The sequence below is a fragment of the Lichenostomus cassidix genome, chromosome 26 (assembly GCF_008360975.1).
Source record: "Lichenostomus cassidix isolate B80296 chromosome 26, HeHo_3.0, whole genome shotgun sequence".
In the NCBI taxonomy this organism is placed as follows: domain Eukaryota; kingdom Metazoa; phylum Chordata; class Aves; order Passeriformes; family Meliphagidae; genus Lichenostomus; species Lichenostomus cassidix.
Genome location: NC_139506.1, coordinates 271,801 through 287,214, shown reverse-complemented (window position 1 = coordinate 287,214; position 15,414 = coordinate 271,801). Strand labels below are relative to the sequence as shown.

At 43.1% G+C, this 15,414-nt stretch overlaps 1 protein-coding gene across 4 annotated transcripts in view; it reads right to left on the bottom strand.

Moving 5' to 3' along the window:
• Positions 1 to 876: 876 nt before the first annotated feature.
• CEPT1 (choline/ethanolamine phosphotransferase 1) overlaps positions 877 to 15,414 on the bottom strand; it is a 32,651-nt gene continuing 18,113 nt past the window's right edge. For 3 of the 4 annotated variants that reach the window (XM_085083155.1, XM_085083156.1, XM_085083157.1), the window contains exons 5-9: positions 10,568 to 10,652; positions 5,693 to 5,824; positions 4,887 to 5,045; positions 3,571 to 3,696; positions 877 to 1,791 (exon numbers count right to left, since the gene is read on the bottom strand). In XM_085083155.1, the coding sequence (XP_084939281.1) occupies positions 1,672 to 1,791; positions 3,571 to 3,696; positions 4,887 to 5,045; positions 5,693 to 5,824; positions 10,568 to 10,652 (622 nt within the window). In that variant the 3' untranslated portion in view covers positions 877 to 1,671. The remainder of the gene's footprint in view (positions 1,792 to 3,570; positions 3,697 to 4,886; positions 5,046 to 5,692; positions 5,825 to 10,567; positions 10,653 to 15,414) is intronic. The other variant, XM_085083159.1, reaches the window with a different exon arrangement.

Sequence of the window (15,414 nt, the reverse complement as noted above, 5' to 3'; positions counted from 1 at the left end):
CCTGGTCTCTCCCCCCAAACACTTTAACCACTAAACCAGAGCCATGCTCCTCCATGTCCCCTCCAATCACGTCCCTGCCAGGACACAAGAAAGCCTAACCTCTCAGACCATGGCAATCAGACACTGGGCACTGCCCAGAGGTTTCAAACCTCTCCAGGCACTGCAGGAAGTGAGTTTTTCTCCACTTCCTGAGCACATTTTCTAATCACTAGGGTATCACAGGAAATCCACATCAGCACTTCCAAGAGACGAGGGAGGTTTTGATTTATTGTTACTGAGATGTCGGGGTTTTTGGTTTGATTTTTTTTCTGAATGTGAGCTGTGTTTAACTCCTTCAAAGCCATGTCTTTGTCCACAGGAACTGCCTTGGCCTGGGGTTCCAGCACAGAGGAACGGCCTTCCCACCTTTAGAGAGATGCTCCACCATCAGAGGGCTGGGATTTGAGACATGGGATCCCAACATTCCAGCTCTGTCCCCGGTAGCTCCCCCACAGCCAAGGCAGATCCTGCTTGGAGACACTCCCTTGCTCTGCACTTCAGCCCCTTTGCTCGGGGGCTGAAGTTCCCCTCACTGCCAGGGCCTGTGGCACCAGGTGAACTTCATTAACATGCAATTAAATCGTCCATTAATCTAACTTTGTGTCCCTCATGCAGTTCACCCCAGTTAAAATGGTATTAGAACAATAACAGAAAAAAGAACCCAAATCTTACTGCACTATATAGCAGGGAAAGCACTTGGAGATCCTGCAATGACAACATGATCCATATAAAAGTACTGGAAAACTGCTCTCTAAACCACAGGCAGGTTTGTCATTCACAGGATGTCATTCACAAGTCTACACAGGATCGAGCAACACACACATCTCAAGACAACTGTTGCTCTCAGAATTCTTATTTATTAAGAGCAGAAAGGAAATTTTGCTTAAGTTTTATACATAAAAAAGTAAACAGTAAAATTTTTTTCTTCTTATAGTCTTTTCCACTGAAGAAAATTGAGAAATAAGTTGTCTTTTTAGATAATGTTTATTTAAAAAAATAAAATTAATTGACAAAGATACCACACTATTTTGCATGCTGGGCACCCCTTGGCTCACAGGACCCTGTTCAGCACAAAACCGCTTTGTCAGCAATGCACGACCAAAAACAACCCCAGCTTGGCTCCCACCTGGCAGCTGCTGCAGCCACACAAGTTAGTGAGATATCTCTGGGTTTTTACCAGCTCAGGTCTTTAGTAAATAAATTTCAAGTGGACACTAAACAAGTATTTCACTAAGAGATGATGAAATATTAAAATTAAAAGCAAGTCGGATTGCAGCTGTAATTATACTACATTAGAAACTTCAGTTGGTGGGGATCCATTCACCATATAGAGATTAATTTGTAATCAAGGTAATTACAAAGACAGAGCATTACTCCCTGCATGCTTTCCTGGGCTTGGAACCAACAGAGTGGACTACATGGAGAGTTGACTAGGGTGTACTTGGAATTCACTCTCTCAGGCAGGAGACTAGTTAAGGAGTGTTACTGATAACAAAGAAGAAAAGTTATACAACATTGATTATTATAAATTACTTTGTTCTTAGATGCTTTTTGCCATAGTCTCCTACAAGTCTTCATCCATTCCTGTAGAAACCCAACTCCTCCTCGGTTCCCCTGCGATGGCTCCTGTCTCTAGTGGTGGTTCGAGTGCGCAGGGCAGCCCTTGATGCGGAACACGTGGATGTGCAGGTGGGCAGCAATCTGGTTGCACACGCTGACACAGTATCGGAGCAAGTCTAACAGGGACAGGATCTGCACAGGGAAAAATCACCCACAGTTACACTTGTGTTCCGCATGTGCCACACAAGGATGTTACAACCCACACTCCAAAACCACAGCATTGTGATCCATTGAGCTAAATCTCAAACTCCAGGAATAACCATGGAATCACGGACTGGCTTGGGATGAAAGAGACCTCAGAGCCCATCCAGCTCCATCCCTGCCAAGGAACACCTTCCACTAGGGTTGTTCCAAGCCCTGTCCAACCTGGCACTGGACATTTTCAGGGATGGGGCATCACTCTCTGAAGAGTTTTTAGGAACGCTCGGCTTTTTTCCAGCTCAAGATAAGACTCTTAATTCTACAATCAGAGAGTGGAAAAGAGTTACAGCAGCTACAGAAATACTGTGAAAGGCCCCATTAAGACTGAATGGTGATAATCACACACACACAGCATCTTTTCACATCACATCAACATAATGTTACTGAAAGGTTAACACTGTTTTTGTACATTAAACCTGAGCACTTGATAAACCCAGATGAGTCTAATTTAAGGTCTTTTACCCAGTGGGTGCTGGAGTCATGACAGACATTCCAGAGCTTAAGGCACAGCCAGAGCACCCCTGCACTGCCCATCACAGAGCCCCAAAAACACTGGGCTCTGTTAACGATGTTAACTGCTAACGATACACTAACACTAAACTGCAGAATATTCTAATCTAAGATACGAGTATTTGTTACAGAGCTTTAAAATTTTAAACTATCACGGAGTCATCAAGATTGGAAGAGACCTTCAAGATCTTCAAGTCCCACCATCACCCCAGCGCCACGATAATCACCCCTAACCCATGTCCCCAGCTGCCATATCCAGACACCTCTTGAACACTTACAGGGACGCTGACTCCATCACTGCCCTGGGCAACTTATTCGCATGTTTGATTAACTCCTTCAGTAATTTTTTTTTTCAAATATCCAACCTGAACCTCCCCTGGCACAACTTGAGACTGTTTCCTCTTGTCCTGGCCCTTGCTCCCTGGGAGCAGAGCCTGACCCCCAACTGGCTGCACCCTCCTGTCAGGGAGTTATGCAGAGCCAGAAGGTCCCCTGAGCCTCCTTTTCTCCAGGCTGAGCCCTCCCAGCTCCCTCAGCCACTCCTGGTGCTCCAGACACTTCCTCAGCTCCGTTCCCTTCCCTGGACATGCTCCAGCCCCTCCATGTCTCTCTGGTCAGGAGGGACCCAGAGCTGCTCTCAGGACTGAAGGTGCCCCAGCAGTGCCAGCACAGGGCATGGTCACCATGCTAGGCCTGCTGGACACACCATGGCTGCACCCAGGTGCCACTGGCCTTGTTGCCCCCCATGGCTCATGTCCAGCCACTGTCACCCCAGATCCTTTTCCAGCTTTCCAGCCCCTCCTCCCCCAGCCTGGAGCATTCCAGGGGGTGTTGTGACCCAAGGACACGACCTGGCATTTTTCCTGGTTCATCCTCACACTGCTGGCCTCAGCCATGGATCCAGCCTGTCCAGACCCCTCCAGCAGATCCACATCCTACCCAACCTGGTGTCCTCTGCAAACTGACTGGGAGTGCCGCGATCCCCTCACCCAGACTGTCTCTAAAGATGGTACCCAGGACTGTCCCAACAGCAAGCCAGGGACACTGTGACCAACCAAACCCTGCTCAGCTTTGCACCAGCTTCAAATCCACCCCGTGATGTCCCTTCTCAGCCCCGCCCCCCTCTAGGGGACTCAGGTGGGCACAACCAACACAATGAATTAGTGGCAGAGCTAAGTAATAAAACGAGACTGAACTCACCAGGGCAATCCAGAGGACAATATATTCATCAATAAAGCTGTTAAAATACTGGTCAAGGAACAGGAGTGCTGGGCCTATGAATGCTGTGTCATACAGGTACATCTCACTCTTGGTCATGTGGGCAACCTGCAGTAAAAAAAAGAGAAGCTTAACAAATAAACATGCGCCAGCCAAGGCAGTGATTTCAGAATACACAATGCCAAAAACATACAGTTCAAGCCACATTACTGCAAAATATCAAGCACTGAATTGGCAGCAATAATACTGTTTGAACCACGGAGTTCCACAGCTACAGAGATGCAAGGTTTGCCGAGAGACATCTTTTAGTGGAGCAGAGAATGTAGCACAGGAAAAGAAACTAACATGTTTTCCAGCCCACCTCTTCCCCCTGCCAGAAACCAGTGACATGGAAGTAGACTAGTAAATTTTTAAACTGAGCCTGGAAACAAAATCTCCCAACCGCTGGAGCTTCAAAAGTCAGGGACATTTGGTGTTCTTCTCTCTCCACCTCTTTTTCTCCCATTCCGTATGGATCACGACCTCTCTCTGGTTACAATTTGATGACCATTTCTGGCGTTCAAGTGCGGCCTTCCTACCTCCCTATGTGCATAAAACCCATCCCACACTTCATCCTCACTGCACAGCATGGCTGGGATGGGACTGAACACCCCAAAGCAGGCCTGGTAAGAAACTCTTCTTCTACTGTGAATTTAAACTCTTCCCAAACTTAACTGTGAGTTAAGTCCAGTACTGATACAGCTCACTGGCAGCCCAACACAGACCTGCAGAACTGGGATGGTGTTTGAGGCAGGAGCTGTTTAACCCTCATTCATTGCCACCTCCGCCCTTGTACAAACCTGTTAATCATTTTAACCCCTATTTCCCACCAGTTCTTTAAATTAAGCCCTCAACAAGTGTTCCAAACCTCAACAGCTCCATCACCTCCTTTCCTTCTCCCAAACCTTCCTCCCCTTTGCATCTAAGGGGGATTCCAGCCACTTCTGTTCCAGCCCAGTTCTTCACACATGCACAAAGACACTGCAAAAGTGTGAATTAAGGCGGGGAGAAGGGAAGGGGGAGAAACCAATCTGAGCTGTCCTGGTGCTGCCTGTGCAACCACAGCATCAACTCCAGGTTTCTACTGCCCTTTCAAACAGAAAAAGGCTCTGCTGCACCTCCAGACTCCTCAAAGCAAAGCACGAGTATGTCTTCAGTGGACAAACAGGTGCAAGTTACTCAGCAGAATATCCAGAGAGCTCCAAAACCTACAAAAAGTTCTCCTGGAACAAGACCCGGGAAGGTTTTGGTGCACTTACCACCAGTTTATTTGTGATCTTGGCAGACACAAAGCCGAAAGTCAGGATGTAGAGGCAGGGGTGCCTCTCAAAGAGCTGCACTGCAGATTTCTTGTAGATCATTGCAGCCAAGGCAATCACTGAGCCAATATGGAGAAAAGGCGAGAGGACACTTGTTCCCTACAGTGAGATTCAAACATGAGGTTAATAAAATGTACACATTGCAAAAAAACCTCAGAGCCCCTCACGTCGTGTGCAATGAGGGGTTAAAAATAAAAACACATTAGAAATGTCTTTCTGAACACTGGTATTAAAAGGAACGAAGAGTGGTGAAACTTGAGCAAGCAGCAGCTGAGAATGTGCTGCTGCACATTTCTAGTGCTGGGGAAAAAAACATATTTTAGGCAGCAAGAACATTGCAACAGAAGGTGCTTGTGCAGACACCTCCACTTGTTCTTTTACACTGGTTATATGAATAATAGAGATATTTTTGAAGGATCAAACCCAGAATCTTCTTGAAAAATTTCCTTCTGAATGGATTTTTGCACAGGACTTTTCTATGAACTCTTCAGCGAGGAGTGTATTTGTATAACCTGGTTTACCTCATTAATTCAAAAACAAATATCAATATACAAGTACTTTTAATCAAAAAATTTAAAACTCTGACTCCAAAATCTACTATTCTTACACACACAATAGTAACTCGTTTTTTACAAGCCGGTAAGGAGCTGAAGGAAAAATATTTCCCATGGAGGAGGGATCATGTTAAACACAAACTGTGGCTGAAGAGCCTCCATGCTGAGGATCTGGCAGCCCAAGGTACTCACTGCTATAGTGGATCCATTTTTGCCAACTCCACCCGTGAAGATTACACCAAAGTAGTTCGTACAGGAGAATATGGTTCCTGCCACAGTACAGAGAGCTGGGAATATTTTCACCTGAATATTCAGTATTGGAATCTTAATGGAAGAGAGACAAGAAGTTAAAATATGCACAAACTCAAATGTGGGTTAGCATTTCAGGTGCACTCAAACACTCCACTTTCCAACACCATGTTTGCTCTTCTTTCTCTGCTATACAGAGATTGACATTTCTACAGAGAAAAATGTATTTTCCAAAAATTCTTCCATGAAGCTTCCCAGAAAGCAAGTTACATTCAGTTACCTGAGAAGAGACACCAAAAGCAGAGAAATGGACAGAAAGAACCTGACAGGCAAGAACTTGATCTAAATCAGCCCATGGAAGACATCATCACCTTTCTTAAAACTGCAGCCAAGATCAAACTGGACAGAGCAAGAGCCACTTGGGATGGTCAGATAAACCCCTTCAGGAACCAGATTCAATTTTTTGGGCAAAGCAAGGCAAGCAAAGAGATCAGACAAGTCAGTACGGAGTCAGTGACCCAGAAGAGGAAGGATGAGGTTGCTAAAGAAGGGGAAAATGAGCATAGGCAGTTTCAAATGTTTCCTTTGTTTTTTAATGGTCATGTTTCAAGCAGAACAGGAAAAACTAGAAATTAAAAGAAAATAGTCCAAACTAAGCCACAGGAAATATGTTATGGAAGCAAGTGTTTAGAGATAACTACCCAAAATTTCTCAGCTGTATCTATTCAACTACTAAAAGCTCTTCATTAGGGAACTGAAATCATGACACTCAACTGAATAAATGCTCAGCTCCCCAATGAAGCCAGCCAGGAACAGAAGCCCAGAGGAGGTCAAGTTGTTTCTATTTTTCTTTGATTACACTCTCAGAGTGGCTTTCAGCAGGTAAATCACAGAATATTTTGAGTTGGAAGTGACCCATCAGGACCATGCAGTCCAACCCCTGTCCCTGCACAGACAGCCCAGCAATCCCACCATGTGCCTGAGAGCATTGTCCAAACACTCCTGGAGTTTGAAGATCATAAGTTTGCTATTCCATTCAACTACTGAATCTCATGATCTTTCCAGGGCATGCTTAAGAGGCAGAGCAGCTTTAACCCTTTATGGCTTGCTCAGCCCACTCCCCAAACCCTGCCCCATTTCATGACACTCAAACATATTTTTCCCTCACTCAGGCAAGGCAAAAAAAGCATTTGCTGAAATATTGTAGAGAAAGAATAAAGACAAGTAAAGAGAAGGCTTGAACTGCCAGACTGGAGCACTACCTGTAATCAGGAATTAATGTCAGGAAGCTCAGGACTCCCCAAGCTCTTTTAAAAGCAGGCACCTGTGCTGGCCTCTGCCTCGGAGGTGATACTTTGGTATTTAAAGAACAGGGTGAATTGGCTTTTACAAGCAAAAGGAAACAGTGCCAAACTCCATACAGCAGTCAAAAGACATTAAGGTTGACATTTCCCCAAGACAAGGAGAGTTTGCTGGGAAAAACACCCAGTGAGCTCCCAGCTACTAGACACATATGAAAGATGCTCAAGGAAGGAGAAGATGAGACCATACTGTTGTAATACCCAGTTTGTCCAGTTCTGGGTCATTAACATCTTCCTTTTGGTCTCCACAAGCAACTGCATCAGTGCAATGCATGACTGCAGAAATAATTAATGAGAAACAGCCCCATACAGAAATTTGGCAGAGTAAGGAGACAACTGAAAAGCCAGCACCTGCTGATTTTCTCTGTGTACAAAATGGGAGCAGCAAAGCCAAATATGGGAAGCAGCAAAATCAAGCAAATATCAGATTATTTTCATTTTTTCCCTCTGAGGAAAGGGAGAGAGGGAAATACTCCTACAAAGTGGCATTGCAGCCCCTGAATTTTAACTCACAGGACACTGCAAGACCAGCCACAAGGCTTCCCTGTCTGGTATTCCATGTATTCTGCCCATCCTGGTGATTCCAGGGGCTTCATCCAAAGTCAGATGCCGGCAGAACTTCCCAAAACCATGTCAGCAAAGCAGGGAAATATCACCAAGTCACATCTTTTGCAGGCAAATCATGCTCTCTGTTAAACCCTCTGAGACTGATTACAGAAGGAAGGCTGCACTGCCCAGAGAGCTGCTGAATCCAGGTACATCCTGTGAAAGCAGCATTCCAGGGCTTGAAGCAACCTGGTCTAGTGGAAGGTGTCCCTGCCCATTGCAGGGGGTAGAGCTGGATGAGATTTAAAGTCCCTTCCAACCCAAACGATTCCCGAATTCCAGGTTTCATTTGGGAATAGCCCAGGCATGGCAATAACCAAGTGGTAGAAGGCAAAGGATGGAGTCGGGAGCAGTTGCCAGAGCCAGCATTAAAGCAATTCTACAATATTTTACCAGCAAATTACCATCAGGATTCCAGAGTAGATGCCATCATAGTTTTATGCAGCATAAACTGGGATTTAAGAAACAAAATTATGAGGAAATAAGCAGGAGCACAGCCCAGCTACAGGCTCATGGAAGCAGAAGGGAAAAGCATGTGAGAGACCACACAAGAGGACACAGAGCCACTTCCTCCACGGACTCCTCCTGTCACCAATCCCACAAATCCCACAGCCAGCTAGGCAACTCAGACTCCAGAGTCCTTCTCACAGGGTTGGATCCCAGTTGGCATTTGGAGCTGTCCAGATCTACTGCAGTCACATCTGCTCGAGGAACAATGTCCAGAGGGCCAAACTCCAGGTTTACATTCCCAAAGTGTTGGTGCTTTTTCATATTCCCAACCCTGTGGGAGGAAACTCCAGCAATTGCAGCATTCTTCTTGCTTCAAACAGGAAAAAAACTACAAATAATCAATGTATTAAACGAGTTGCCCTAAGCTTCCTTGCTTTACTTGCATGTCCCAGATGATCCCAGCTGGAGCCATACTCAGCATCCCGCAGGAATTACCCAGCTGCAGGAGCCTGGAGAGCAGCATTTAACCAGCTTTGAAGAGAATTTACACTGCCAGAAAGGAGCGACCCAGGACAGGCACACACAGTTTTATGGAATAAAGGAAAGGTAATGAAAGCAACAATTGCCAAAATCTACAACTCTGCATTTCGCCTGTTCACAGTGTTTTGCTTTTCCCGTGAAAAGTGGAATGTTTGAGTACACAACCACATTTACTCGGTATTTCCCCCAGAGAGAAGCAAATAAAAAATACCAAACCACCAATTTTGCAGTCACATCAAATATTAAAGGATTAGGGAGGGCTGGGTGAGAAGGGGTTGTGTGATTTATTTTGCTCTACAAGCAGTAAATGACATTTATCTCTAAATGAACACAAAATCTCATTCATTGAATTAAACAGGATTGTCATGGGAAACCTGATCAAGGTTGTTCTCTGGAGAAATGTTCCCTTGATCCAACACCAAAAGTCAAAATACTTTAGTATTTTTGGGTGCTGCCTTAGACAAATGCTGCTGCAACCCAGAACGTCTAATGGATTTCAAGATTTTGCTGAAAACGGTTATTTAAAAGGCTATTTTAGAGTTATTCAAGCTATTTAATAACAAGAGATCAATTTCTAAGCTCACATAAACATCACTGAATTATGCCAGAGGTTGCTGTGGCAGCATTTTTCCCCCTTTATGTTTTTGTTTTGCTTTTTTTTTAAGGAAACTGCAAACATGAATTGAGAAACTCTCTTTGTACTACAGAATATTAAATTATAGCTGCATGGGGATGTTGGCCCCACTAATGTTTCTGAAAAACTTGGCACCAATAAGGTGACAGGTAGCCTTATTTTTATTTTCTAATCAATCCTACCCACTCTCATTCCCTTTAGATGGTTTTTACTTTGCAATTTATATAATTAATTAGGGGCTTTGGAGTTGTAAGCTTGGAAGCACAAGCAGCAAAATCAGGATAGCCAAGATTAGCTCTTTTTTTGGGATCCTCTCTGCATATTGTGGGTTCATTGCCCCCATTACATGCAGCAGATTAGAAATTCATCCATTTGAGGTGAAGCTTTTCAGGGATTTTTGACCATCTCTTGGTGTTATTGAAATCAAAATTTCTTTCTCCTTAAGAATTGCATTTATCAAATACTGAGAGAAGATCAATACCCAGGATGGAAAAAACTAGGAAAACCTTCCAGGAAATCAATGCTTTGGATTTTATTTCCAGTAAATTTACGTATTTTTAATTCATGTATGCACATACATGCTTTTCTGTGGGTAATGCCATTTTGATAGCTCAGTGTGGCTTCAGTAATACTTACTGTTGTTGTTTACTATTACTAGTAATAATAAAACTGTCAGCTGGCATGGCTTATACAAACATATGTATATTTTATATATAGATATATACACAGCCGCAGCCAGGCCGTGGCAGGAGCTTGTTCAATCAGGATCATCTTAGTTTAAAAGGAGAAAACCTGACAATTTGGGGTTTTCCCCTTACACAAATCAAGAGTCATCAGCCACATTCAGGCCAAATTATCTACTGATGGTTCCCAACTGCTCTCCAAGAGTTTCCCCCAAATCCTCATACCAGTTTAATATTCCTCCACTGTTTGTGGCATGGAATTTGTTCAGGTTTTGGCCAAGATTTCACCAAAGGTTTAAGTTTGTGCAATGTTTGATAGTTTTCTACCTACACACACAAGATATAAAAAGACCTTGTTTTAATGACTCTGGTACAGCCAGAATCCAGTGTTAATTCCATGGGATCTGGACTCAAAAATCTGTTTCCACTTATGAGGAAAAGTGAAACCTTTCTGCACAAGTGAAACTGTCCCGGGATGTGCAGGAGTCCTTCAGTGACCATGGGATTATTACAAGAGATAAAAAAAGAACATGAGCAAAATTACCAGAGATTGCCAAAAAGGTGGTCCTCCAATCACTGCCAGTAAATGCATGATTATTATGAAGATTTGTACTTCAGTCACATCAATTCTGATTAGGTACAAAAAGCCAAAAAAAAAGCAAAATTATTCAAAGCAATTTCAAGTCAGTTATTTGCAAGCTCAGCAGCGCAACTCTGTCATGCACAGTATAAACACCCCAAAAAGCTGAGGAAAAGAAGAAAAACTCACCAATAATTTAGAAGGCAAAAATATATTTAGTTTTATTGTTCAAATTAAGAGTGATGTTGTAATACGTTTGTTTTACTTCACAGTGCAATAAAAGAAATCCATTTTATCAACAGGAAACTTTGGAACTCTTCACTGCCCAGTGGCAGCTGCAGAAATAAATATTCAGTTTTAACCTTGTCCACCAAAAAAAAAAGAATTTAGTACAGATAATAAAATTCTAAAATTATATTTTTAATCCCTATTATATTCCCTACCCTATTTTAATACGAATATTCTCTGCATAGCATCTTTTCTTTGAAAATAAACGCAAATCCCTAAAGGGTTGATGCAAATGGAAATGGTGCAGTGGCAGCAAGAAGAGAAACCACTTCTGGTTCCAGCAGAGCCAGGATGTGTTGCAGGAAAGAATGGGAGAAAACAGGGAATTTATGCCTTTGTTTTAAGGAGCATGTAGAAGACCTGGAGGAAGAAAGTGGGAAAGATGTGTGTACAAATGAATGCCAGAAATGGGAGTCTATAAAAATACAAGTGAAACAAAGAGGATTGACTTGCTGGTGTGTTTTTTATATATATATATATATATATACACACACACACACACATATATATATAGTGTGTGTGTGCATATATATATATATGTACATTACATAAAAAATATGTTATATATAACATATATATTACAGCCATATAATAGTATCTTGCCCTGAAGTGCTGCATCAAAAATAATCCTTCAAGTCAGTTTGAAACATTTCCAGTTTAACCTTATTCCCAGTCAGACAGTTCTACCTAAAAGACACCGAATCACTTCCTGCAGACACAGTTTGCTGTGACAAAATGCTGCTGATACCACCTACAAAGAGAAGGAGCATTATGGGGTGGGCCTTTCTCTGTCTGCCTTAAATGAGCTACAAGACCTTGGAATTAATTTTAATGTCAGCTCAGTGTTTCTCCACAGACAATGTTCAAGTTTGGGAGTGGATCCTCCCATTTGAGGATCTCCAGTCTGGCCAAAATATCTTAGTTTCAGCAGCAAACCCATATGCACAAGGGATAATTTCGAGGCTGCAACTACATCCTATGGAGAGCATCCCCCATGCCAGGGGGTGGAATGAGATGTCTTTTAAGGTCCTTCCCACCCCAACCCATTCCAAGATTTTTTGCTTTGTCCATTTTCTTTTCACTACACAAACCTGGGGATGAGACACCCAAGAAATAGCATCAGGAATACTCCTATATTCAATTTGCTCAATAAAAATCCTGCAAAGCAATCATAACTGGCTGGGGGGAAAATTAACTTCCACTGAGGAAAGAATGTTCTAAAAAGTCTCTGTTTTCAGTTCGGATACAAATAAATGGAGCCACTGAGGTACGTTGCAAGAAAAATAATGCTCAAGTGAGATACACAAACTAGCTGATTTAATGCAAATTGCTTCCTCCCAGCCCTTGGAGTTAGCATGGAAATGTGTTCTCAGTGTGTCCAGCTGAGGAAGGACTGGAGTAGATCCATGCCAGGAGCACAGGAATGTGGTTTAGCCAATTTCACTACTTCTGTCAATCACCTATAGAACAGAAAGAAACTGAGAAAATTCACAGAAACAGTGACTAATAACTCATGGAGGTAACTCCAACTGGACAGGAAGACAGATTTCTTTTGGCAGTAGAAATCTTAATGCACAATAAAGTAATGCCCTGTGTGAAAATCCAAGTTATTCTGCCAGACAAACATTTGCACAAGGCCGAGAGCCCAACAAATCCATGGGAGCAGTGCCTGGATTAAGGTTAGGGAGACAGTTTTATCTTTACACAGACATGGCACAACCTTTACTCCCCTGCCCACGGCTCTGCCCTTCCAACTCAAACAGAAAACAACATCAGGCAGCCAAGGATATTTGTTAAAAACTCCTTCCTGACTTACAGTAAGAATTTCCTACTGCAGAACAAATACAAGTCTTACCTTCGGTTCCACCTTTATCTTCTGTATTTTTAATAACAAACGGCTCCTTAAGACAGAAGACAAAAACATGAAGACCTACTTGGGAGAAACTGAACACCAAACTATCACCTAAAGACAGCATAAATTCTTAATCCTGAAGAGGAAATAGGCCTGGGAACATCCCATGATCTTTAAAACCACTGTCAGATGACTTAAAATGATAGGCTTGATATCCCAGCACGTGCCTGGTGCTGGAATTATTCAGTTAATTTCTTTTGCAGGATGTCAAGGGGCCACTAGACAAAAATCTAAGAATCCAGGAGGCCAGAGGCAGCCCCTCAAGGCGGGACCACAAAAGGGAACAGCTGGAAGCAGAAGCTGGCAAATGGAGCACATTGTTCCTCTCTGGGTTTAACTTGAATTCAAGGTAACTGTGCAACCACAGCATGAACCAGATACCTCTATGTTGCTTCTACATGGAGCAGTCATCCCAACTTCCTTAAACTCTGATCACTTTCTTCCCCCAAAACCCACCTGCTCAGCCCTACTTTCTCCCTTGTGCCAGCACCATCTCCTTCAATGGGGTAATAAAATTGGCTTGGCTAAAACAATCCCACAGAAAAAGAAGAAATTCCTGTCCCAATTCCCAGCATATCAGCTTTCCTGGTGGTTTTTTTTTGTGACCTCAGGAATGCTGGGAGCCCCTAGGAAAGGGCATGAAAGGTTTGCTCAGCCCCTGGAAGCTGCACAACCCAACGCTGAGCCGGTGGGACTGGGCAGCTCCAGACTAGGGAGGAATAAACGGGAATGACGGACAAGTGGATTGCTACCAGCCTTCATAACAGTCCTAAACAGCCTCTAAAATGAAAAGTAAGTGAAAGAATGCCATAATAAACCAAAGCAACAATGGTTTTGTCAAGAGAGACACTGAGCAAAGGAATGCCTGCACTGCCTGGAAAGCGTTAACATGTCAGGTGAGCCAGAGGACATTCCTACACCTTAATTATTAACTTGGATTTATGCATTGTTTCCAGATAAAATGAGCTAGCAATCAAAAAAGTCCATAAATTGCCTCAGTCACCATATTGTTTTTAAACTCTGGTAGAGCTGGGAAGTACCTAATAAAATTGGAATGCAAAAGCAGGGCTGCAGGAAAGCACTTGCCTAGTTTGGATGGAGACTGACCAATGCCTTTCTTTTTGAGGGAAAATACATCCGGCTTGCTTTAGTAGCTGGGGAATTTATTTGCAAAGCAGAGTGATAATGTTCCTGCTTAAATATGACATCATTAGTACTGCATTTTACTCTACATCGAGTTCCACCGCACATTCAAGTGACGCTTCCATGATAAAGATTAAAGAAAACACAATTCTGGAGTAATGGAACATTTATCAAATTATAGTAGAAAGGGGGAAAAGCAGAAAATAGGGGAAGGCCTTTAATCCTGCAGACTGCCTCATTTAATTACTATAATTGCATTTAATTACACACAAGAAGGTACCACACAGAGCTGTAGGAAAGCAAAACCATTTCAAAGCTGAAGGGAATCAGTCAGTTCAAAGATTCTATTTTCAACTTGTGTTTGTATTTATTTGCTCATTTAAATACTTCAGTGGAAATCCTAAGAAAAAATAAATGGAAAGGGCAAGCAACATGAATTCTGCAAGGGGTTCTTAAAGCCTCTGGACTGGGATATTTTTATTAAGTGGGTTATTTTCAGGCATCACTGGAGCCACACTTCCCTAACCTGATAGCTTTTCTGCCTGATGTTTCCTGACAACTGAGTCATGTCAGCACTGCCCAGACACTGACATTGCGCCACATTGTGTGAAGGATCATAAAGCCCCATGAAATGAAGAAACAAACCATTTTCCCAAGACATTCCCACACTACAATAGATGGACGGAAAGTTATTGTACGAGCTCAGTGGACACAAAGAATCAAGTTCCAAAAACCTCTTCTTCAAATAAACCAGGGGCTTTTTCATCTTCTACAAAATAAACAGAAGACCCTAAATTGAGGTTTAAGATCACCAGGAACATCCAGGAAAAGAACAAGAACAAAGAGCTGATTCTGATGACAAAGCAAAGAGCCCAGACTCAATATTTAACAAACTAAAATGTTCAGACAGAACATCCAATGGCAAGGCTGAGAGAAACACTGAAAATAATGCTGAGAAGTACTGATTCTGCAGCAAAATAGTGTTATGGAAGAATAATAACCAGCAGTTCTGCAGAAGGCAGGGTCAGGCAATGTCAGCGCTGCACTGGGGGTGAACCACAGGCTTGAAACCAGAATATCCAAAGATTTAATTCAAATAGTCAGGGAAGCATAAAAGTTGTGAGTTTGTAAATGAACATTTCAGCCCTTGTTCCCTGTCTGCCTAAGTTCACAAGGCAGCAGAATTCCCACAGAGTTTTCAGGGGCAGCTGCAATTCCTGTGGTGATAATGCCATGGATTCTCCTGCACACACTGCAATGTTTTCCTCTACTGACCCTCCTCTCCCTGCTGTGACAAGCTTGAATGCAGATCACTTGCCAGTATGCAAACTTGTACACTCTTCCCACATACGAGAAGATTCAGAAAACTCCAGCCTGGTTTGGGTGGGAAGGGACCTCAAAGCTCAGCCTATTCCCACCTCCTGCCATGGGCAGGGACACCTCCCACTATCCCAGGTTGCTCCAAGCC